Source organism: Anas platyrhynchos, chromosome 20, assembly GCF_047663525.1.
Source record: "Anas platyrhynchos isolate ZD024472 breed Pekin duck chromosome 20, IASCAAS_PekinDuck_T2T, whole genome shotgun sequence".
NCBI classification, from domain to species: Eukaryota; Metazoa; Chordata; class Aves; order Anseriformes; family Anatidae; genus Anas; species Anas platyrhynchos.
In genome coordinates this window covers 994112-1017906 of record NC_092606.1, presented here as the reverse complement: position 1 = coordinate 1017906, position 23795 = coordinate 994112, and the positions used below count along the sequence as shown (strand labels likewise).

The 23795-nt window shown below is 40.3% G+C and overlaps 2 protein-coding genes across 4 annotated transcripts in view; one reads left to right on the top strand and one right to left on the bottom strand.

The window, feature by feature from the left end:
* Positions 1–4248, top strand: part of KSR1 (kinase suppressor of ras 1) — a 63582-nt gene extending 59334 nt beyond the window's left edge. For both annotated transcript variants that reach the window (XM_027472475.3, XM_027472474.3), the window contains one exon: positions 1337–4248. In XM_027472475.3, the coding sequence (XP_027328276.1) occupies positions 1337–1415 (79 nt within the window). In that variant the 3' untranslated portion in view covers positions 1416–4248. The remainder of the gene's footprint in view (positions 1–1336) is intronic.
* Positions 4249–8132: 3884 nt separating this feature from the next.
* Positions 8133–23795, bottom strand: part of NOS2 (nitric oxide synthase 2) — a 36436-nt gene continuing 20773 nt past the window's right edge. Inside the window, exons 7-28 of one of the 2 annotated variants that reach the window (XM_027471725.3) lie at positions 22583–22745; positions 22005–22096; positions 21463–21604; positions 20931–21070; positions 20183–20357; positions 19323–19424; positions 18475–18669; positions 18013–18095; positions 17557–17701; positions 17206–17310; positions 16677–16726; positions 16408–16582; positions 15738–15870; positions 15242–15320; positions 14182–14360; positions 13380–13543; positions 12374–12584; positions 11965–12052; positions 11247–11368; positions 10515–10663; positions 9584–9778; positions 8133–8973 (exon numbers count right to left, since the gene is read on the bottom strand). In XM_027471725.3, the coding sequence (XP_027327526.3) occupies positions 8872–8973; positions 9584–9778; positions 10515–10663; positions 11247–11368; positions 11965–12052; positions 12374–12584; positions 13380–13543; positions 14182–14360; positions 15242–15320; positions 15738–15870; positions 16408–16582; positions 16677–16726; positions 17206–17310; positions 17557–17701; positions 18013–18095; positions 18475–18669; positions 19323–19424; positions 20183–20357; positions 20931–21070; positions 21463–21604; positions 22005–22096; positions 22583–22745 (2989 nt within the window). In that variant the 3' untranslated portion in view covers positions 8133–8871. 2 annotated transcript variants of the gene reach the window in all.

Below are 23795 nucleotides of genomic sequence, written 5' to 3'. Positions count from 1 at the left end.
GGGGTTTGCCACGGGCGGGATGCGCAGGTCCCCCAGGCCTCGTGAGGCAGAAGGCTGCATTCTCCTAGCTGCAGTTTGAGGTTGTGGGTGTCAGCCCTAGTGCAGGGCTGGGGTTTGTGACCAGACAGAGCCAGGTGCGTTTTTCAAAAGGCACAGCTGACAAGTGAACACTTCACTTGTGTTGCAAACCACCCTGACTCAAGGGCCAGATTGCGCCGGTCCTCCTGTGGGATTAGAGCCAGGTAGCATTGAACTGAGGGGCAATTTTTCAGGGGGTGCAAGGGTAATTCTTGCATGAAAAGAGGGATGGTCCTTGCTCTGCTTGGGGCAGATTGCAGTCCCTTAGCCTACTTGGGAACAGGCCCCCAGTGGTGCCCAAAACTGGCCCACGTGGGTTGGCTGAGGTCAGCTACAGTGCTGTGCAAAAGAGAGGGACTGAAGGGCTTTCCTCCTTTCTCCTCCCCTTGCAAATCTGGTGTTTTGAATTCTATGGTTTGCTCGTGTTTACATCCTCTGTTCAGCAAAATGCCTGACTTCACATTAGGAGCTTTGCAAAATTGTAGGTAACACAATTATGTGCCTTTTTGGAAAACATTTTTTCATTCCTTACTAATTCATGATTTTGATTTATTTTTTTTCCAAGGGGAAAGAATAGGGACAGAGGAGGGTAAGCACCAGGAACCAGAGAGAGAGGTTCTTATTGTCCTCAGTGAGGACAAATACATCCACATACTCATTCTTTTAGAAAGTCAGATGCTTGCACACAACACCGAAAAGAATGTATTCAGGCTGTCTGCTTTGCTGTCACCTGAGTGCATATGTGTAAGAAGGCATTTTGAAGTGAAAATGTTTACAGCTATGCTAACAGCTTAAGGGTGAAGGAAAAGACATCTTTATTCACTTGCTACAATCTATAAAGAGGAGCAAATGTTTTTTTTGAAATGATTGATGTACCTTGTCAGAACCATTCCTTTCCCTTAAAAAAACAACAACAATCAAACCAAAACAAAAACTAAGTAATTTTTTCCTTCCCTTTTTATTTCAAGGAAACCAAAAGCCTGTTGAAAACAGGTCTTCTACCCACCTTAAGTGTTTATGAAAATCTCCTACTTCTCCCATTTGAGTTGTATTTTTTCACTAATGAGGTTAGCATAAGAAAGTTCACATGTTTGCTGCTTAAGTTCTTAAAACTCTTTGCTGGATGATCTGAAGTTGTATGAGACCAGAATCCAACCCATTTAAATTTCTGTTTATATGACTGTAGCTTTACAGGGGGAAAACCAACAACGAAACAAAAATAAACAACTCTTTCCCTTTACCTCCTCCCTCTTTTCAGCATTAACAGTAGCAAGGTTGTCCTGCGTTTTGAAAGATTTGGCTTGGGAATCCTGGAACCAAGTAATCAAAAGATATAGCATGGCGTTTAATTGTCTTGTGATAATGTTGTCTACCTACTTACACAAAGCATCAGAAACCTTCACTGAATCTTCTAAGCTACGAAACTGGTGCAGCCACAGCTGAAAGCCGCACGACCATCAGTTCACAGGCCTGTGTTGTTTGAAAAGTCTGAATTCCGCCTGAGCACCAGCAGTTATTTAAAGAATGTTTACATGATACTTTTGTGTGAACTATATTTTTTAAAACATAATAAACGGTGAATCAAGCTTAACTACAGCCATTCAAATAGCACTGAAAAGAAACCAACCTATTTCTAGTTCCTTCTTGCGTCTGCAGTGTAAATAAGAGCTGTCTTCTGCCTTCAAAGCATTTGTTCTCCCTAAGACGGGTGGAAGTGGCTTCTTTCAGAACAGCTATGCAGCTCATAAAATTAAAACATAATTTAAAATTATGTTTTCCTTTCACTAAGGCAAAACTGATCCATCGCATTATGATTTTGCCAAACTGATTATTCAGTTTGTGATTACTCCGTGATTTGTTTCAGCAGGGTTGGTCCAAGCTCTGGGTTACCTTGGTTTAAGTTACACTAATACAAATCTACTTCTTATAGGGGAGTTTGTTATCGCCCCCCAGAGCAGGGTGCTGACATGCTGCCAAGATCGGGTTTAGCTCCATGCACACGGGGAAGGCAAGCTCCCAGCTGCCAAATTCCTCTTCCACAGTTTCAGGCACAGCAAATTCTAGTCCCCTGACCTAACAGTGTTGTTGGAAACATAACGCTGCTCAGCCAGACTAGATGCTTACTGGCCCAATCACCACCCCATCTGCAGAACAAGTGATATTTTCCAGAGCTCCAGGGAGAGGCAAGAAAGACAAGAATAAAAGCTATCCATTTCTCTCCCCTGTGCCCTCTCTAACTGGCTCCTAGAGGCGGACACATAAGTTTGCGAGCTGTTGGTTTTAAGGCATTTAGGACTCAACAGTAGTTTTGGGAAAAGCTAAGCACAACAAAAACCTTACAATGCAACAGCTCAGACTTGTTTCAAAAGTTAATTTTAAGACATAAAACAAAACACATGCTCCATTGTGTAATATGCAGCTTATGAAGGACACATTATTACTGCATTTAAGGAGACCAATGCATTACCCCACTTAACACTAGTACATTACACACCTCCTCTATACTGTTCACCGTCATTACAAGGATTGGAAATGAGGATCGCAGGGAGAAGAGCTCTGGAGTCCTCCATAAAGCATGCAAAGGGGCAGGCCCTCAATTTGGCTACTTCACAGATGGCTAACTTTCATAGAAAATTAAGTGGCAAAAGACTTCTAAGTCCCGTTGAGCAGAGAGCTTCACTCCTGCTACATGCGTAACCCAGTTATATTCTCTTAGAAATATTGTGCTACAGTGACTGACTTTTAAGATGTGTCTCAAATTAAAACAAAATTTGGTGGTAGCCAGGTGTGGCATTGTGGTACTCGACCTCCTTCCTCCCTCCCACTTTGTAAAGCAAGTAACCCCCCTCCATGCACCCTGTGCATCTAACCCACACCACCTGCTTCTCGTCAGGATTTGCTGTTTGCTCTCTCACAATAACACTGTGTCACAGGCTTAAACAGAGGTTGTTTTCCCAGCAACTGCTGCTGAAGCAACAACAGCACCATACCCCCAAAAGTGGGGAGGAGCGCGTGGCGTAGTGATGCTGAGAGGCAGACCCCCAGGCCGAAGCCCTCCCTTGGTTGCAGCAGCCCAGCTCCCAAACCCTCAGCCTTTCCTCAGCCTGTCCTCGCCTGCTCAGCGGTGGTAACGCTGCTGCGGCCACGTGCAAGCACAATGCTGAGCAAGCAATGTATTCTTATCGCTCTTAATAAGGTGACTGGCTGGACGGACAGCTTAAAACAAAACAATAGTATTGAAAAACACAGAAAATTTGTTTCTCCTATGACTGCCTGCAGGTGTAGTTCAAGAGCAGCTCTGGTCCCCTGCTTTCAGGATGGCCACTTGCCTAAAACCTCACGTCCCTTCATGCTGCGTTTTGAGGCGTGCAGAACACCAACGGGAGGCTTATCCCCGCACACCGGCCGAGCAGTGCCTGGTGGTGGGAATCCTGTCCTGCTGCTCCAGGGAAGGGTTTCAAAATACGTCTTTAAATCCTGAGATTTGAGATCCCAATTCAACCCTTCCTTGGATTTGCGTTCAACTCCCATGTTGCCCTTGAAAGCAAAACCCAGCCTCCTGAACCCAGTTATTTCAGAGAGCAGGGACCGATTACTGTCTCTGGGATAATATTTGTTTTAATCAGCTGGTGTGATACACACAGAAGTCAAACAAAACCAGTGGAGTTGTACAGCTGTGAAGTCAAGCTCTTATCCCTTACTATGTTGCAAACCAAGCGACAGTCATTCGGTCTCGGTCGCATTGTACTGTCCCGTGTGCTGTCTCCTCGTGTGCTGGTGTAAGGGCGTGAAGCACGGTAAGCCTGTACCATTGTAGAGTTGTAAATGTGAAGCTGGCTGTACAATGCTGCTACAATAGCCACATGTCAGTAGTGAATGTAAATGGAGTCTGTAATATGGTGAAAATGGACACGTTTTCTTTTCAAATGTGATGTAAACTTTGTACAGTAAAAGAATTTTTTTTATATTTTCTATCAACTGAGTGTCTTCCAGAATTGCTATTAAATTAATTAAAAATTGTTAGTATTAATAACAGTTTCTGTATTAGTTTATGCAACCAGCAAAAAAAAAAAAAAAGACAAAGTGCACTCTATGCTAATAAAATTCTGGGTATGTAGGAATCTCTTCAGTGAATAAATCTTTGCTCTGGATAAAGCAAGCATTACAGAATTGTGGTTTGAGCTTTTTCTCCCCGTTGCCTTGTACCTTCCTGCCCTGCCAAGCCCTGTGGAGGTGGGTGGCAGCCAGGGCCGGGGCTGGGTGAGCCCTGGAGGTCCCCGCGCTGTCCCGTGAGCCCAACGCTGAGCCCTGCCCCAGCAAGGCAGGCTGGCCATGGAGCCAAGGGGCACCCCCAGCCCCTGTCCCACCTGAAGCCCCCTGACCCTTGTCCTTGTGAGCTCGGCTAAGCAACAAACACCCCGGCTTTGGGACACCCCATTCCCCAGCGTGATCCCCGGTGGGCTATGGGGTAACGTGCTGGCTGCCGGGAGGTGGGCACCCTGAGCACACCGCTCCCTGCAGCAGGACTGACAAACCTTCCTTTCCTGGTGTTACTGTAACCCTCCAAAACCCCAGCCAGGGAAAAGTACAAAACAGTGTTAGAGCCTATGAGGGCAAGGGCTACAGAGAGGAGCACTACGTGGTGAGCTGCGATAAGTTATCCTGTGAGCTGAGACAGGAGAGCCTGCAAAGCATCGCACAGACCGTGCCCTCCTCAGTTTCACTTTCTGGAGGAATTGACCCAAAAGCCCTGCTGTGTGTGGGGCGGGAAGCAGCAGAAGCAGCGTTTGCACCGTTGGGGTTACGCTCCCATCAACCAGGAAGAAAGAAGTGCTGGGCAGGCTCCCTGGCTCCCTGCAGGCTGTGGCGGCAGTGGTGCTGCCTGCTGTCCATGTGCACCCCGACCTTTTCCCCCTCTGGAGCTCCCGGCCTCAGCCCTGGCTCGCTGGGGGAAGCGGCAGTGCCAGGGACACCTGCCCTGCTCGGGGCTGGGCACGGCAATGCGTTAATTACTCCCTGGGCCGTTGTGCTGCTGCCAAACAGCTTTACACCAAAAATAACGGCAGCATTGCCCTGTCCTGCTGGGAGAAGGCCCGCACGTTTTAGGAGCACAATTTCACGTTTCATCCACTTTATCCAGATCTTTCATGTGCAAGCAGTAAAAATCCAAGAATCTGTTTTCTCTGAAGGACAACAAAAGCTTCCTCCCCTTCTTTTTTTTCTGACGTAACCCACACTCTCACCTCAACAAAGACAAATTCGAGCACAGAGACCGCTTGTGGCTCCACACAGCTGCAGTGGAGCCTTCCAATGCCTTCGAAACCTCAGCACCAGAGGGGAGCCTTTTAGCAGTGCTGCTGCTCGATCCTGGCTATTCAACGCCTCGCAGTGCAGATAAAACATCTCGGCGCAAACAAGGCCATGGTGGCTTATTCAGAAAGGGCACCAAATAACTGCCCACAGGGCATAAATAGATCGAGCTACAGATGAAGTGACTGGAGCAGGACCTAGGAGAGCTGGACACACCACCTTCACGCTCAGAGCTCAGCCTGTTCCCACACACAACAGGCAAGAGTTCAGCCCTCACCCTGCACCCAGCCCTGGCTGCCCAGCAGGGTTACTGGAGCAGAGGAGCTCCTTTGCACTCCTGAGCACACATTCAGAGAAGGGAACCTCTCTACACAGTTATAAAACAATGCAACGATTGAAAACAAAGCAAAAACCACATTTTGCCTACCTGAAGTCACTCCTCCTTCCTTGCACTGGGGTTTGTCAGCACAGCCTGCACCTCAACACTGTGCCAGCCATCTTCTTCCACTGCTCTGCCCCATGGGGCTCAGCTGTTCCTCGTTATCCTGCTTGGCAGTAGCTCATCAGTCACACCTGGCTGTCCTCCTGAGCCCCACGCCCCTGCAGCATGCAGAACAGCATGGCAAAAACTCTGTCAGGCTGGGCAGCCACTTAAACTGAAGGCACTGAAGTTATCCCAGCATTTACCCTAATGCTAGGCTTGGACTTCTGTTAGCTTTCAGCTATACAATAATGTGCTAATGGATCCCATCCACATATCACTGCTTTTGCATTTAGGAAATGCATTCGTATGGCAGAGCCCTACAGATTTATGGGGTATAGGGAAGCAAATGGTGTATCTGTACTGCAAGCCCAGTGACATACCAAACTGGCATGAGGACTGGCACTTTCAGTTTAGCTGGACCAACCTGTGGATTTGGGAAGCCGGGGAACTCTGCCAACAATCAAAAGTGGCTAGAGGACTGCAGGAAGAAAAAGGTCTGCATTTCAGTGCCATGGCATTCACCCTTTTTTGAATACTGAATACCATTAAAGCTGCCTAAGGTGGGCATTAATGTAACAGCCCGCTAATTGCTTCAGAAAGTGTTGATCTGTAATTTCTAGTTAGGTCTGAAATCGGTGAGATGCATAATCATCTCCCTAACTTATAGCCCTGAACAATTCCTCTGCTTCTAGCAGAATTACTTAAGTGCTTAAACTAATGCACGTGCTTCAATCTGTTACTGACTTGGGGCTGTAATGAACACTTTAATAACTGCAGAGCAGGCTTTTTGATCATATTTGGGATTTTAAAATATGTATTTTGTATCTGGTTTCTTAAATGAAGTTTCAGTTCTTGTGTTGGAATAGAATAATTATCCACTGACCTTAACATCTGCACTTTATCTTCCCCCTTTATTCCCCATTTATTAAAAAAAAGCAATTATACACAGCTTCAAACCAGTGCTGTAATTGAAGTTAACTTACAATTGGGCCGGTTTAAATAAATTCACAGAGTTGAAACAGATCTCTATTTTTATTCTTATTTTTAATCCTTTCCCTTAACTGCCTTAGAACCTGTCTTTTAGGGGGAGATTTCTGCAATGGTGGAATTAAGATGAAAAAGTCCCCAAGTAAAACTTGCTTCATCAACTTAGAATTTATCAATGGGAAGTCATGCAATTTCGGAACCAATACACAAACACTTGGGTCTCTTGCTCTGACCTGTCAGAGGTTTATGGGAATTTCCCCCTCTCCGAATGAAAGTGAAATATGGGCAAGCATTTGTAAAGTATTATGGTAATACTTAAAAGTAAGTGATTACGCAGAAGAAAAACATGAGATGTAAAGAAAGGATCCTAGCAAGAAAATGTACCTATTTTGTTATGTGCGTGAAAAATGGGTTGCACTGTAATGTACCTCCCAAAACAGCAAGGAACACATCGGACTTTTAAAATGCAGAACTTTTGTTTCCTGCCTTTGTGGCGTTTGAACTCCAGCACTCAGTGAGACCTGGGCTTATTGAGAACTTTCTTAATGGAAAGTGAAATTGCCTTGTTCTACTTCCATCCCACCCCAAAACTGTAGTATCAGAGAACATCTGTTAAATGAAATATGAAATAACACTCACAGTATATACTAGATGCCCATCAGGACCCCATACTTGCTATGAACCTCCTCTGTCCTTTACTGTCTGTATCTGCTGTCTGATACTTCCTGTTCTCTGCCATCACTGTCCACATTCTTTCAATTATGCTGTATTTTTCATCTTATGTTTAAGGCTGTCCTGAAGTACATGTGAAACACTGTATGTACATGACATTGTTGACTTCTGAGTGTCAGCTTCATCAGATTCTAGCTCCTGGAGACAAAGGATGACAGGAAAATCTCACCTTTAGCTTTTTAATATCATCATAAAACCCTGGTAATTTTAGAGAAAGAACTATAAGTTGTGACATAACTGCAAGGCACAGACAGAGACAAAGTCAAAAACCACAGCAAAATACATTGCTCTAATTGTTATTTTATACTCTTTAGTTCACAAGCCAATCTCACTAGGGACAGATTCACTCTTTCCAGGCAGTAACAAAAATATGTAACTAGTCTTTGGTGGTCTGTGTAATTCACGGAGACGGGCTCTTTGTGTAAGGAGGGAGTGCTGGTCGGAGCTCAAACCCACTCTAATGGTACCCAAGAACTTACCCACCTCCCCTTTTTCAGGCTGAAGACAATAGCACAAAGAAGTACATTTAAACTACACCAACTTGTTTGTCTCAACATAAAGGTGTCTTTTATTGCAAACAAATCAAGTAAGTCAGAGCAAACAATTCAAATGTACAAAGTGCTTTGGAATTTTCTGAGTCTCACTGGCACAGGCCCTGTGACAACGACAATTCAGGTTGATACATCTGAATCGCATAAAGCAGAAATCAAAACTGCTACGTCCTCATGTGGATACATCTGAAGTGTATGCAGCAGGTATTTCCACTTATGAGCCATTATATTATTACCACATTTGCAAGTACTGCTTCAGATTCAACAAGAGGTGTCACTAGATATTTCCAAGTGACACAACCATTCATTTTCTTGCTTTAAAGTGAACATAAAACAGTAAAACAATATAAATAAATCCACACAGATAAATAGTCCATTTAAAAACAAATAAAAAAAATTACTTCTAGTTCATAGTAAAAACCACTCTATTTTCCTCGTGAGCAGGTTTTATATTTTTTATATTTACAAAAGACAGTAGATGTGTACTAGCCTAGACAGAATTAAAAAAATATTTTTCATCTTCACTATTCAGATAATTAAAAGAAGTCCCAGAATAAATAGAAAAAAAAAAAAGTTATATTTCATATTTTTCTTACTTAAGGCTAAGATTTAGAAGTCAAATCCTACAGTCAGATATGTGTGTGTTATTTAACATGAATAAGGAAGAGAATTTGACCCCTTGATCTTTGAAAATAACATCAAATGTGCAATTATGGTTTAAGATGTCTGTTAATTTGTGCTTGGACTGATGGGTTGCAAAGCTTTTACATCTCTTTTGACTTCATGTGGGAACACAGCCCCAAATATATCTTCATGGTAACGTTTTTGGCTCTGCAAAAATAAAAACAAAAACAAAACACCAAGAGATAAATTAAATCCTGCTAGCACCTCTTTATGTAACAGTTGATTAACTAAAAGGTTTTTTGCATTATGACCAATTCTGTGATGGCAGACTTTTGCTGTCAATAAAAAGAAGTTATCCAAATGTCAGCCACACATGCTTCAGGACAAGTTCTGCTAACAAAATGGACCTAAAAAGTCAGCATACTCAGGCACTGTGTTTTCAGCAACTGCCTCATCAACTTCTTAAACTCACATTCCTCCTTTGATACAATAAAGTCTCAAGCTTTTGATGTTCCAGATACATGTCTCATGTATCTCCAGATACAAAGCTCATGTCCAGGGTCCAAAGACAGACACTGGGCAAAATGGTGGGCATATGAGAGAGGAACGTGACATGTCACCCATACAACTTAACCAAAGAGAAGCTACGCATTTTAAATAATGGTGGTTAGACTAAACTTAAGCTATTTTCTTTAGCATGTTGTTGAAAAGAAGCTCGTTGCAGCCTGTTAGATCTCGAGTGTAACTCTGAAGTCTTCTCTAACCCACATGAGAGCACTGTCTGAATGGAAAGAATCCCTTGCACACCACAACATACCTTCAGCTCGAAGAAATACTCTTCTGCCTGCTGCTCTGTGAGGTTCAGTTTTTTTACAAGTATCCCTTTCAAAGTCTGAGCAACATCCCTGGCCATGCGTACATCTCCACAGACATACAGATGTCCATCCTCTTTATGCAAGAGATTGCACACTTTGGCTTCCAACTTGTTTTGAAGAATGTCTTGAACATAGACCTTAGAAAAAGAAAAAAGGATCATCAGACAAGGTCTTTTTGATGCTACTTTGGCTATTGGCTTTTCTAAATTCAATTTGGGCTTACACAGCAGAGTAAGGTTAAAAATGCCCTAACTATTCCATGTACTGTACCACAGCAAAGGAGAAGAAAAATGTCTTCGTGCTGTCTTTACAAGCCCCAGATTTGAAGGCTGGACTTGTTTTTTGATTAAACTAGAGCAGATTAAGACTCTTTTCCTTAGAACTAATTATCACTGCCAAAGATTCCTAAGTTGTCAGGGTAGGAGAACTATTGTCTCCTCCAATCAAGATTTCTTATAAACAACAGTAATTTCCAGGGTCACTGTGTCATTGAAATGGTGACAAATGATCGGAGTCAACTCATTTCTAACTCATGGGTTAATCATAACCTGCAAAATGTAAGGTTTCCAAAAATGTTCCAACATCTAGTTTCAAAGGCTGTTTGCACTCAAAGGTTTAATTATATGTCTATTGCACCTATTGATATGGCAGTGAAGGTTTTAAAAATACATCTTGCTCCTACATAAGTGAATAGTGAGATTGTTTTGAAGGAGTGGGGCCTTTGTCACTCGATCACAATACGCTGAAGCAAAACGCTAACAGTTTTGTTGTTGCTTGTTTTAAAAAAGAAAATTGCTAATAAAGCCCAAATCTCAACTTGAGGGACCATTCCCAAAGGAGCCAACCCTTAAAGAACAAAGAAACCAGCCTTACTTTAGCTTGGCCAGGTTGCCTGGAGTAAGCTGTAAAAACTTCTTTCAGAACTCCTTTCCTCTTCATTTCTTCTGTTTCTTCTCTGTAGATATGATCCATGTCTGGCTGCCGGCAGCCAAACAATAATGTCATGTCACCACCTTTGATCCCTGAAACCAACATCGGAAAGGTTTTTTTGTCTTTCCTAGTAAGACCTATTATTTCCTATTACCGTCCCCATAGAGGGCCCTGCTGTCACAGCAACTAGTGAGGCAATGCAACTGTTATTTCTGATTAGCCTTTCTCACTAAACATCTGAGAAGGAGTATGCGTGTGTGTGTGTGTGCACACCTGACAGATTATGATTTTAGGGTCTGCAGTAGGATTGAATCTACCTGAATCTTTGAAGAACTACGTGGAATTACCTATTGAAGCACATTCCCCAACCAGGCTAACACAGACAGGCCTAAGCTTTCTTCTTTGCATTGCAGCCCCTTTGTGAGAGCAGGGCAGTCACTGCACATACAGTATTTACTCAGACACACATAAGCTGTTCCCTCTGAGTGACCAAAAAGCTCAAGACCACCAGAATGGTCTCAAGTGGGATAGAATTATTAGCTGTAGTGTTTAGTCGGTCTAAATCTCTACATGGTTTACTTGGCTAATGTGCAGAGATTTTGTTTGGACAACTAGGGATGTCCCCTGTGGCTGCATGAGTTCCGACCTCCCCCATGTGGCAATCCCTGTAAGTACCTTTCTTTTCCAAGTCATAGAGACGTTGCTGCCAGAAACTTCTGAATGGAGCAATTCCTGTTCCTGGGCCGATCAGAATGCAGGGCTTGGTTGGCTCCTTTGGGAGCTGGAATCCGTTACCACTAACATGCAAAAATATGATAAATAAGTAAAGTAAAACTCAGAATAGAACTATTGCTACAAAGCTGACAGAATGATACCTAGTGATCATCTCTGGTGTCCTGAATCTTCTCTTCTTATGCTTAAATATATGAGGATAAACTTATCTTGAAACAGTGAAGAATCAGACTATTTTTTCAGGTATATGATGAATATTAACACTGATAAGTACCCAGTGATGTAAGAGAATAAATATCAATGCTTTTGTGGAAACACCAGTTGTCTTAAGCCCTTACCCAAAGTCACAAGGTAGAAAAAAGTACATGATCACCTCCTTCTGTTGTCCCCTCCCTCATCTCTAACCTGTCTAGTTGGAATAGTGTCACATTTTCAGAATTTTCTAATGATTTATGATTTTACTCAACATAAGACATGGTAAAGGGCCTCATCTCTGGAAGACAGAGGTTCTCGCTCCTCACAAACTCAGATATTGCAACATGTAATCAGCAGTTACTTGAAAATCATATGCAAACATTGAAAAGAAAATACCGAAGAAGCTTAAATAAAAATTGGTGGGTTTTGTTTGTTTGTTTGTTTGTTTGTTCTGGCATACACTCACCTGCGCACAAAGCATGGCACTACTTCATTGAGACTTATTTTATTCAGCCATGTGCTGCAAACTCCATGATGCAAAGGCCCTTGTCCATCTAATCAGAGGAAAGGAAAATCAATAAGTAAGTATTCAAAAGCTGTTTTTCAAAAAGCACAGTTTATGCTTAAAATGATTTATACTTAAAATTATCTAGTAATTGTGTATAAAACAAGGATACACTGATGATACAGTACTTTAACATACCCTGATACAGTACAAACATCTGTACTGCTATGTAGTTTTCTGCATGTATCACAATATAAACGTTCTGTTACAGATACGCTTCATGCCATATAGCATACACATTTTTTTCTGAACAACAATACAGACTAAGTATCACTTAATTAAGAGAGAAATTAAAACAAGAATTTGTTACCTCTTGTCCTGTAATTGACTACTGCAACTGTCAGATGAATCTCTCTGGGCGTCATGTCACAGGAAGAACTGACAGAATAGTACCTGGGTTTCAGAAACGGCAGCTGAGTCAACAAGAAAGCTGTTGAGACTTCAGCAGAAGGAAACTCTTCCAGGACCTCCAGGATGTTTGGGCTGTTGTAAAACTTCCATTTATTGTATTCTTCTGTGTTCTAAAAGCCAAAGGCCACCATTACAATGTTACCAGGTCATTTTGAGTTCAGGAGAGATGTTTGAAATATAACTTTTAAAGTACGATTCCTGCTTTACATTCAATTAAATAAGCAGTAAACAGCAAATCAACAGAGAATTCTCAAAACTCTGCCTAGACTGGGGTTTCCTAAAAAGTTGTTTAATTTTTGTAAACAGAAATACCCGCTATAATTTTTCTAACACATAAGCTCTCAGAGAGAGGATGTATAAACTCAAGCAGAATCTGTTTCGCAGTCCTCTGCTACAGGATATACACCAAAATGTGTAGGCTCAGGTCCTGATACCTACTGAGTTCTTGCTGAACCCACTAGGAGAAGCAAGCACCTACCACAACTGTGAGTCTTTGGTTACTTAAAGTGACATCCCTCTTACTTCCATGGTTCCAAATTCTGTGACAAAAGTATCTAACAGTTCCCCTCCAACCTTTCCACCTGCAAACTGCTTATTTTTAACTGAAAGATTTTTTTTAATGGTGTATCATCAGAAACCACAATGGGGCTGCCAAGCGAAACAGGCAGGCAAAATGACCCACCCACAACCACACAGGAAATCTCTCTCAATTCCCACGCCCGAGTCGAGCCACAAGACCATCGTTTCTCTCACTGCGGTTGGTTTTATAAGCACACAGAACATGTAACAAAGGGATGACAATCAAGTACCACTACTACAAACATTTATAGTTTCCGCTATATAGTAAAAGGGCACGGAATGGCCCAGTATACGGTACTTTTAGCATAACTCCAGCCCAAACTTACATGACATAGAACTTCCAGTCTCTGTTTGTCTCCTTCTGCTGTTACCAGCTGGGAAATCTTTTTTAGCAGTTGTTGGGAGGGTGGAGTAGTGATATCAAGCAAATATGTCAAAGCTTGGGAGAGTGTGCAGGCTGGAATCTTTTTGTCACTTGTCCAGTAGCCACCTGGAAACAAGGGAAATAAAAGATCGCTTGGCAATTCCCAAGGCATTTGACAGCTGTAGAGCTTTGCAAAACAGTGTTCTTTAAAGTATGACTTCAGATTAGGTTGCACACAGGTCTCGACCACAGGACCTTACTGAAAATAGGTTAATGTGAGGTTTCAAGTTTTTTGTAACTGGCGAATCTAATGTATAAAACCATATGATAACAAAACGCCATATTTAAACAAAAGAAAAATGGAAATCATCTGTATGTGTGTCAGAATCCCATGATTTCATAGACTGAAGCTATTAAGATGGAAAAAATGGTCATGAGATATAAATCTATTTTAGAACACTGATACGTAACAACAATAAGCAAACTCTGTTGACTAATTTAAATGCAGTCGATAGCCAATTTAGGAACTGAATTACAGTGTCAGCCTAAGATAACTCTGCCAACATTGACAACATTACCATGGACTGCATGAGAATGTAAAAGCAGAACGTAGAATTAGAAGTATACCTAAAACCATCAACAAAAACCTATTGAAACTTAAGAAGAGGATAACAGAATCAAATTCAGCCTATAAAAATTCTTAGAAATTTTAGAAAAAACTGTCAAATATTTTCTGTTACTTTATCTGAAGGGAACCAACATACCTTCAGTGCAGGTTTCAAGTCTGACAGTCTGATCAGCTGGAGGGGCATCCTTAACACGTGAAATGAGGCCATGGACCAGTTCTGGCTGGTTGCCTGGGAAAATCCCAATATGTTCTCCGGGCAGGTAGCGCACTTCCTGATTAGTCTCACAGGAAAGCTTAACTAGAATGGTAACGCGACTAGATATAGAAAAAAGAGATCAGATAGATCTTGGTTACGTCGACAGGATTTCCCTTGAATTATACAGAAAAGGAATAAATCAGAACTGACAATTGCCAAGGGCTTACTTGTGTTCATTATCAAATTATCAGACCAGCTTAGTAATTCATGGAGACTTAAATAACAGCCTAGAGATGTGAAGTGATTCTACCAGAACAAATAAGACGCTGAAGTGCTGCCTGATCTGTCCAGTATAGAACAAGTCTGCCTGTAATCAGCCAATGGAAGGAAGCATAGCTTACTGAAAACTGAATACAGCTCACATCTTAAACCATCTCAGAGTACATCCTATACTTTATTTAGAACAGGGATAAAAGAGACTTACTGAAGGATGTTGAAGAGCCACTCATGGACACTATTTTTAAGACAGATGTTGGCACTATTATATTGTCTTGTTTCAGCTTGCTTTGTAGTACAACTGAAAGCAGCAGCTTCTTGCACTATAACATTTCCTTTTTTTTTTTTTTTCCCTTTGCTAACGGTCAAGTTTTTCCTAAATGAAGTAAGTATTTGCCCAACATGTAGCATACCAAGCAAGGGAGAAGGACCACACATCTGACCTTCCACATGTAGTAGGCATCAAAGGGCTATTTTCACCAAGTTATATTGATCCCTGCACTCCCAGAGAGTCCACTGGGAAGTCAGTTACTAACTAATTAGAAGCTAAGTCCCTAGGTATTGTTGTGCTCTGGTGATAATGATTTACTTCTACTAAGGATGGTACAAAATTCAAATACATTTCTTAGTAACTACAGGGAGGAGATGCTTATTTCTAGGCATTTCTGTTGTTAAAGATTTTAGTAAAATGTATTAAAATATCAAAAAGAATGAGGTATCATACCTGGATTTTAAACTCTGAAGATTCTGTCTGAATTTCAGCTTCATGGGAATTACATCCTTTCCATGAATGTTTGTAAGTGCTGTTGAGAAAAGAAGATATGACTCAAGAAAAATTTTGTGACTAGGTTTGTTTAATATGTATTCAAAAAATACACAGAAAAGAACTGAATAGTGCTTGTCCTAGAATGCAAGATACTTTTAGTCAGTCGTGTCCTCTGTGTATGCCTTCCCTGACTAAAGTAGTTCATTTCAGCTCTTGTTCTTCTGGGATTGTCAAAATGTATGCTAGCTCTGGTGTTCTAATGTGTTTACGCTGGAAGACATAATGATTTATTCAGTGTAAATCGATGTCTTTTTCCTTCTGATCACTGTATTTCATTATACAAATTCTATCATCTAGCACTGTAGTGGGACCATTATAAATCTCAGTCAGCCTTTACAATTCAGACCTATTTGAAGCAAAATTGACAGAGGAAGTGGAAGGTCGCAGGTAATACCTTTAGCCAAGTCCATGGTTTGAGACTCATGCAGTATCCTGTATTTCTTAGGATTCCAGATTTCATCTGAGGTATACATCTTAGGCAACTGAATACTGTTTTTCCCACGGATGTTAAAAATGTCACAGGCAGTCTAGAAAAAAAGAATAAAATATCACTATTAATGGTAAATAAATATTCTTACTGTTGTCAGTTTGCTGGTGTTATCTTTATTTCAATAATAACGATGACACCAGGATGAGGAGTTAGTGTTAATTATGTTTTTATTTAATCCTAGTGGGGAGACTCCAGTTTCACTCACTGTTGTTATTTATTCAGTCTGTTGAGCTCAGTGATGTTATAGAAGTTCAACAAGGTTCCACTTCTACACCAATACAGATAAAAAAATGATCTACTTAACAAAATTGTGAGGTCTACTCATACTGGACATCCCATTATCCCAAAGGCTTTATGGAACTTTATGTGAATATTAAAAAATAACAGAAAATGGGCCCAGTTTCCTCTTCAACTTAAGCATGCAGCAGAAGAGAGGGGAGTTCAAAATTCAGATATAAATGCATGTTTATTTTCCTTCATTATTCCCCATTTTTCTGGGATGCTAGTGAAGACTGGAATAAAGGAAATGAATGATTGAATGGAATAATCCATAAATTAGCTTTTATATAGTCACCTTGAATGCACTGACTGCCCATGTGCGAAAGGCTTCTTCTTGCCCATTGAGTTCATCTCCTTCACCTATTGGAATGAGCTGTGAAGCCCCTAGTTGGGCCAGTTTTTGGTCAATGGCATGAGCAAAGGCACAGAATTCAGGATACATGGTAGATCCCAAACCAAACACGGCATATCTGCAGAATGAGATACAAATAAGATCACTGTTTTACACTGAATGAAATGCAAAAGAACTCAATTGTATGCGAACCAAATAACAAAATATTTTACCTAATTTTCTTTTCCAGCAATTTCAGGGTGAGCAAGGAGTTCTTCAATGTCTGTATAAAAATTCATAAAATATTTAAGGTTAGAAAAACACTCTTTGATGGATTTAAAACAGAAGTGAGTCCCTGATCCATTTCTTACTCACGTACATGGGAAAAATGAAATGTTATCTTTGAAACACAAAATATCCTGAATTGGAAAGGACACACAAGGATCACCGAGTCCAACTACTTACTCCAAATGGGGCTACTTAACAAGTAAACCACACATCTAAGATTGTTGCCTAAATGATTCTTGAACTCTAGGATACTTGACGCCATGATCACTTCCCTGGGGAGCCTGTTGCAGTGCCTGACCACTCTCTCGGAGAAAAACTTTTTCTCAATATTCAGTCTGAACTTCCCCTGATGCAGCTTCACACTGTTCCCTTAGATCCTATCACTTGTGACCAGGGAGAATAGATGAGCGTCTCAGTGCTGATCTCAGTAGTCTTTGAGTTGAGCCTCATAGATGCTTCTGAGGCAAGTATTACCTTTCCATTATTTGGAGAATCTCCATTTCCAAAAGTGCTAGTAACCACTAAAAGAAGCGTTTCTTTTTCCAGGTCACTGATGTTGTATTCATCCATGCACAGAATCTGGAATGTATAAAGCTCATGAGAAATTGCTAGCAGACATAAGGACTAGCGTTAGATATCTGTGATTGTCAGGTGTGACCAAATTTACAAGCATTATTCCATATGAATAAAAAATCAAAATCTAGTCCAACTTACTTTTAGTGGACATTCTATAAACAGGATTAGAGAATGAAGAATCTTGCAAAAGCTAATAAAACTAAGCAAACTTCATCCTCCATTTGGTGTGAGTGCTCTATACTTTCTTACCTTAGTGTTGAAGGCACAGCTGAACAAGCTGCACAGATTGTTGGCTAGTGTTTCAGATTTCCCAGTCTCTGTTGCATAGATCACAGTGACCTTGGACCTTGTTGCCATTGCTTTTTGCATGAGTGAAGATGCAAAGAGTACAGCCCTGAGGGAAAAAAAAAAATACATATCATGTTGGATATACCTATATAGTACTTCAGATTGATTCCCAAACAATTTCCTAGATAAGGCTCATATTGAGCATGGCTTTTGCTTGGAAGCTTGTTTAGGAGAAATACACTATAGATAGCCCTGAATAAGAACCTTAGATGTGAGTATTACCTAAATGTGGAGATGTAAGTCTGTGATTCAAACAATTCAGGTGGTCCCTACTGTAATAATTATCCAAAAAATGTATAACAGAATCATCAGGAAAAAAAGAATAGTTGAACAAAATCATGAAGATGAACAACTTACTTTGCCAAGACACTCAATTTTATTTCTCTTTTCATTGGCCTGTGAGACTCATCATGCCAGATGTGTGTTTTCCATGCATCCACCTAGGAAAGGAAATTAATTTACAGGTAAAATGCAAAACAACAAATATACAGTTTCTGTATCTTTGAAAGAGACAGACTTATCAGAATCTGTATATATGATTCACTGTCTGTACAAATACTGGATCAGTCTCTAGCAGTAAATTACATTTGACTTGCAACTTAGGAATCCAACAAAACTAACCCTACCTTCCACAGTATAATAGAAATTTCCTGCTATTTTATGAATCTTTCTAGCGAACTTTCATTTGCATATACCATGACTAAGAGTGGTATGAGGAACAGGAGCTTTTTATTCAGACTTTTCCATGTTTCATATTAGCATCTGAACTGCTGAAGTTATCTAATAGAATTTTTATTTCTATTTTTTGACAATGCATACCTGGTAGTAAAAGAAGGGAGTGAGGACATAGTTCAACATCTCCTGGTGGAACACGGGAGTTATGCTCCCTGACATAGGAGGTACAATCCACACCCAGTCAGCTGGGCAGCCTCCTCGCACACGGTACTCATTCTGCATATATTTCATGAAGGATTCAGCAGCTGAGTGGTGATCCATGATAGTAACGTTTTGTTTCTAGAATAATTGCAAAAAGACAGATATATTGAAAATCCCATCCTGATTTTGTTCTTGACGTAGTTAAAGTACTCTTTTTGCTTTGGTTAATATTTCAGGACTTTATGCAATGCTGGGAAATAGTATTGGCTACTATTACATAAAGATCTAGGTGGACCTTGGACAAAGGACTCTTACTAAGTCCTATTTATTTATTTATTTATTTGTTTGTTTTTTTACATCAGCTTTTTACCACTCCAGCATTAGGAGAATGAAAAACCTTCGATTCAGTTTTCCTGTCTTTCATATTACCATGATATTTTAAATAAACCGTAAATGCAAATGAAATAAATTAATCCAGTGGCTTTACATAGATGTTGACACTTAGACATCTGTGCTAAAAGGGTGAACAATCTTGCCCTTAACTTCCTTTTCTTTTTCTCTCCCTTTTGCCTCCACCTGAGATTTTTTTTTTTTTTTTGCAACAACAGGAAATATGGTTTCCTGCGCTTTTCCAGGTGTAGATGAAGAATGACTCAATTGGAATTACACTGATAACCTCCTGTACACTGAGTGTACCCTGGCAATATATTTGCATAAAGCTGTTGTAAGTGAAAGGAAAAAGAGATGCACGTTATTCTATGTCTCTCCAGATACCAGACTCGTTGACTTACTTGGAAGCTATAAAGCACAGCCACATTTATCTCTACAACAGCTCGGTCTTTCCATAGTGATGAAAGTTTGTTTGTTTCCAGTCCCATTCTTCTTCCTACCTCCTACAAGTGAAAAAGAGAGAGAAAAGGGGAAAAAAAAACTTTTTATGCTAGACTTAGATCTCATAATTTCTCCACCTCATCATATTAATATGCAGAAAAGAATATTACAGAAAGGGGCAAGTCAATCCTATGCCAGGAAAAGTGATGGTAGTACACACTTGATACTAGAGGTAAGCTTTATTAAGAAGTTATGGTTCTTGAAGCTATTCCAGTTTGGGGAAGTGGAGGGAGGGCTCTCTGGGACTAAATGGTTAGAAAGTGGCAGCATCTGGTTGTAAGTAATCATCATTAATTTGTAGTGGCAAGATGCCCAAGACCTGCAGCTAACAACTAGGATCCCACTGCCTTATCAACAGCAGACTGGAACTAACAAATACATCTCTGAGAAATGTACAGTTAAAGACCAAAAGTCCTGAATCAGCAGTATTCAAGTTAAAAATGGGGAAGAAAATTGCTTTAGGACAGCAATTTCTGTATTTTTTTGGTGGTGTGGTTTCTCCTTTCTGGATAGGTATTTGGAACAGATACAGCAGAACACCGCAAAAGCAATCATGCAATCTGGCAGTCATAATCCTGACAGCAATTAAAGATGTCCTTAACAGTCAGGAGACTACGTCAAATTAGCACTGATGTGTTAGTGGGAAGTCAATACAACACTCATCCCAGTAAAGGCTGATAGTGTCTCTTTTTTCAGAAACATTTCACCCGCTGAGTCTATCTTCTCAGATCTCCACAATCCTTCTACTTCAGAAGATTACCTTCAGGATATTGTACCGCTGCACATCACAGAAGTCTCGCACTCCTATCTCTGTCCCCATGTACCAGCCATTGAAAGGACACGCAGTAAATTCCAGGCCTCCCACCTCAAGGAGCATGTTGGCAACAGCAGGCAGCGCGTACCATTTCAGATCTAACTCCTTAAACCATTCATACCTGTTAAACAAGAATTTTGATTTATTACTTTATGTATCTTTTCCTCCTTTAGGCAGCAACCAGAAAAGTCCAAGAAGTGGAAGAGTACTCTCTGTAGGGAGAATGACCCATCTGCAAAAGGTGGTAGCAAAGTTTTCATTTTCAATGTGGTAACTGGGAATTGCCTGCTAAAGAGATTGCAAAACAGTATAACAGAGTTCTGCTACCTGCAGGCCACTCCCAGTGCAAAGATGAAGAAAGAAACAAAGACAAAAAGGCAGTAGATATTATGTTATGAGTGAAGCTATGTTTCACATGTGTATTACACTGGCATAAGAAGCTATGTTTTTTTAATTTGGGATATGAGTGAAATAGAGATTAGAAAAAAAAAAAAGATTTCCAACAGAAATGCTATTGGCTTCCTTAATTTAAATCTAATTTCATTGTTTTAACAGGCATTTTATCTTTTAGGACAATTTACCATAATTTCATCCTAATAAAGAACTCATAAAATGACAGCCACAGGCAAAGGCTAATAACTTGCTAAGGTGAGGCAGAGGCAAAAATGCAATTATCTAAATCTGGTGTGCTTACTTTGGATGCTCCATTGGCACTTCAAGGATAATTTCTGGCGGGAATTCAAATATTTCTGGATCTTGGCCGTTTGCTTGGAGAATGAGTGGAACTACATCAAAGCGGCCATATTTCGGCTTCCACCCAAGATCAATGCACAACTGTAAGTAAAGAAAGTGGGTTTCATTTTCTGAAGTCCCTCCGCCCCCGGATTTGAAGAAAAGAAGTATGTTAACCCTCTGAGGTAAATTCTCAGTGGTAAAGGTCTTTTCCATTCAAACAGCACCAAGACATGTTGTTCAAGTACAGATTGTGTACCTCACTTAAGGCGAGCTTTAGCTCTCCTTGTTCTGAGATAGAGGGGAGTATTTTATTGGAAAGTTAGAAATTATTGCTTCAGCATGCACATAGAACATGTGGGGTTGGATACCCCATTTGCTTCTTCCACCCACGCTTCCCTCCCACTCTGCATAAACATGCAAGAAAAATAAATGAAATACAGATAGGTTAGGGGACATGGAAATTAGTTACAATTCTGCATTTGGAGCTATACCTTTGTGAACTCCACACTTGCAGGGTCTCCTAGGACAGACCCATCTGGCATTTGATATCCAGCATATCGGATGAGCTGGCTGTTCCAAACACGGAAATCATGCTTCCCATCAGTCCTCTGTGGGAAGATAGTGATGGCTGACCTGCCAAGAGAGATGATCAAATCCCATTACATAACAGCAGCACATCAAACACATTCTCATTATTAAGATATAAATTGTTGCCAGCTGAAATTATTTTATATTTCTAAAATAAACATCAGTAGAAATAAAATCATCCATTCTTTTCCATCCACCTCCCCAAATCTTCAAATAATCTTTTTTTCCCCAGGATGAAAGTTTTTGCAATTTCAACCATAAAAGCTTTAACTTTCAAAGTAGTTGATGGTGCATATGAGAGGACCATGTGAATACCAGAAGACTTAAGAGCAGAGACAAGTTGTCAAAATATTTATATAGATTATTTCAGGCCTATTGTGAAGTTTTGAATGCAGACCTGGATGTGATATTTGTTGTTTAAAATTCAAATGAAATAGAGGCATACCTTATGTTTCCATTGTTTGTTGCATACTGAACATGACGACAGATATGCTCAAACATTTCCTTGGCTGTTTTACAGTCACGTGCATCGAATACCTATATGTTTCCCAAATAAAGGTGAAGAAAAGAAAATGATTTTGAAAGAGTAATGTAAGCTTATTATTTCTCTAACACAGCTACAGAAAGGAAAGATTAAGTAAAACACTTTAAGGATAAAAGGAAAAAAAAGGAAAAAGGAAAAGATTAAGTAAAACATGAAAAATGAACAATTTCTCAATTTAATTGTAGCTCCACTAGGGAAAGTTTATTTTTACTCTTCTTATATGTACTATTTTCACACATAATAATCCCTCAAGGTCCAAGACATGCACATGGTTCCATGTCTTAATTGGTTCCTAACTAGCATTCCTACACAGGCTTTTATTCAAGTATGGAGTAGAGAAGTACAAAAAAATGTTGATTTTTACAATATGTACAGGAGGGAGAAGTCCTTAGCTGAAGCAACTGGCAAATTTTACCAAAGGACATTCTGATTTACAGCAGACAGCTATTTGGGCCTTAATTTCTAGACTCATAGGTTACCTGTAGATTGGACCACTGGATTCTCCCAATACATCTCGGAGCATTCCTCCAGGCCTGTTTGGCAGCAAAGATCAGTTCATCCTGTGTCAGATGGTAGGTTCCTGTTGTTTCTATCTCTTTGGTCACTGCTTCCAGTCGGGCCAGGTGTTCTTCTATTTTTGACCTGTTGAACAGGAAACAGCCATGAAAAGAAACAATAAGAATATCATTACTTAGAAAACTAATTTAAACTGCAGACTCTCCTTGTGTTCTGGGTGAAGAAGAGCCCAGGCATTACTGAAGCCAGAAAGCCTTAGAGTACAAGCCATGCTTTTGCAAGAGACTTCCATTTTCACTGATGATTTTATCTGCCTGGATGTAGGTAGAGCCCATTTCCAGTGACGGGATGGGTATCTATGTTGATTGGGATATGGCAAGTTTGGATATACACTGAGAAATCTGTCCTTGTTATAAATCTACACTGTCTGAATATGAATCAAGAAGCCAAAAAATACTCTATCATTTATGAAAGCATCCATTACCTCAAAAAGTCAGCAATTTCACTGTGTTTCAAGTGTGAAAAGTTACCATCATCTGCTCCCTATGTCCTCTGCTGCACCACATTTTTGTTCCCAAAGCATAGCTGTTATCTACTGCAATAGTCCAGGGTCTGAGATTTTTACCAAAAAAGACCCTAAAAGGATGACTTAAGTACATATGACTGTGACTGAGGTCTAATGAGGAGTATTTTTCTTGGCTTCATAATTTAGGAACTGGCCTTACTGGGTGCAAATGACAGAGCTTACTAGCCTTATGTTACTAATGAAAGTAACATAATAGAAACTTCAGTAACAACACTGTCCTTTCACCACCCAGTATGTACATGGATTGATCAAAAGCTTTTCTGTGCAAATTTTCAGTTTAAATTTAAAATTTCTACATTAGCTTGGTAAAAAGTGTCAAAACACAAGCAAATAAAATTTAGAGAACAGGTTAGCTTCAGCCTAACTGCACTCTCAAAGTTCTATTATTTTCACAGGGACATAGGTCTTCTGAGCAAAGTAAGTTGATACCAAAAAGGAAGTGCTGAGCAGTTCCTTTGTCAGGGAAACCAACTCTAAAATTCTTTCGTTTGATAATAGAGAATGAAGTCAAAACATTTGGAAATACTTATCACAGAACAGACAAAAATTGTTTTGTTGACCTACAGACAGAATGAAAATAGCCTGCACTG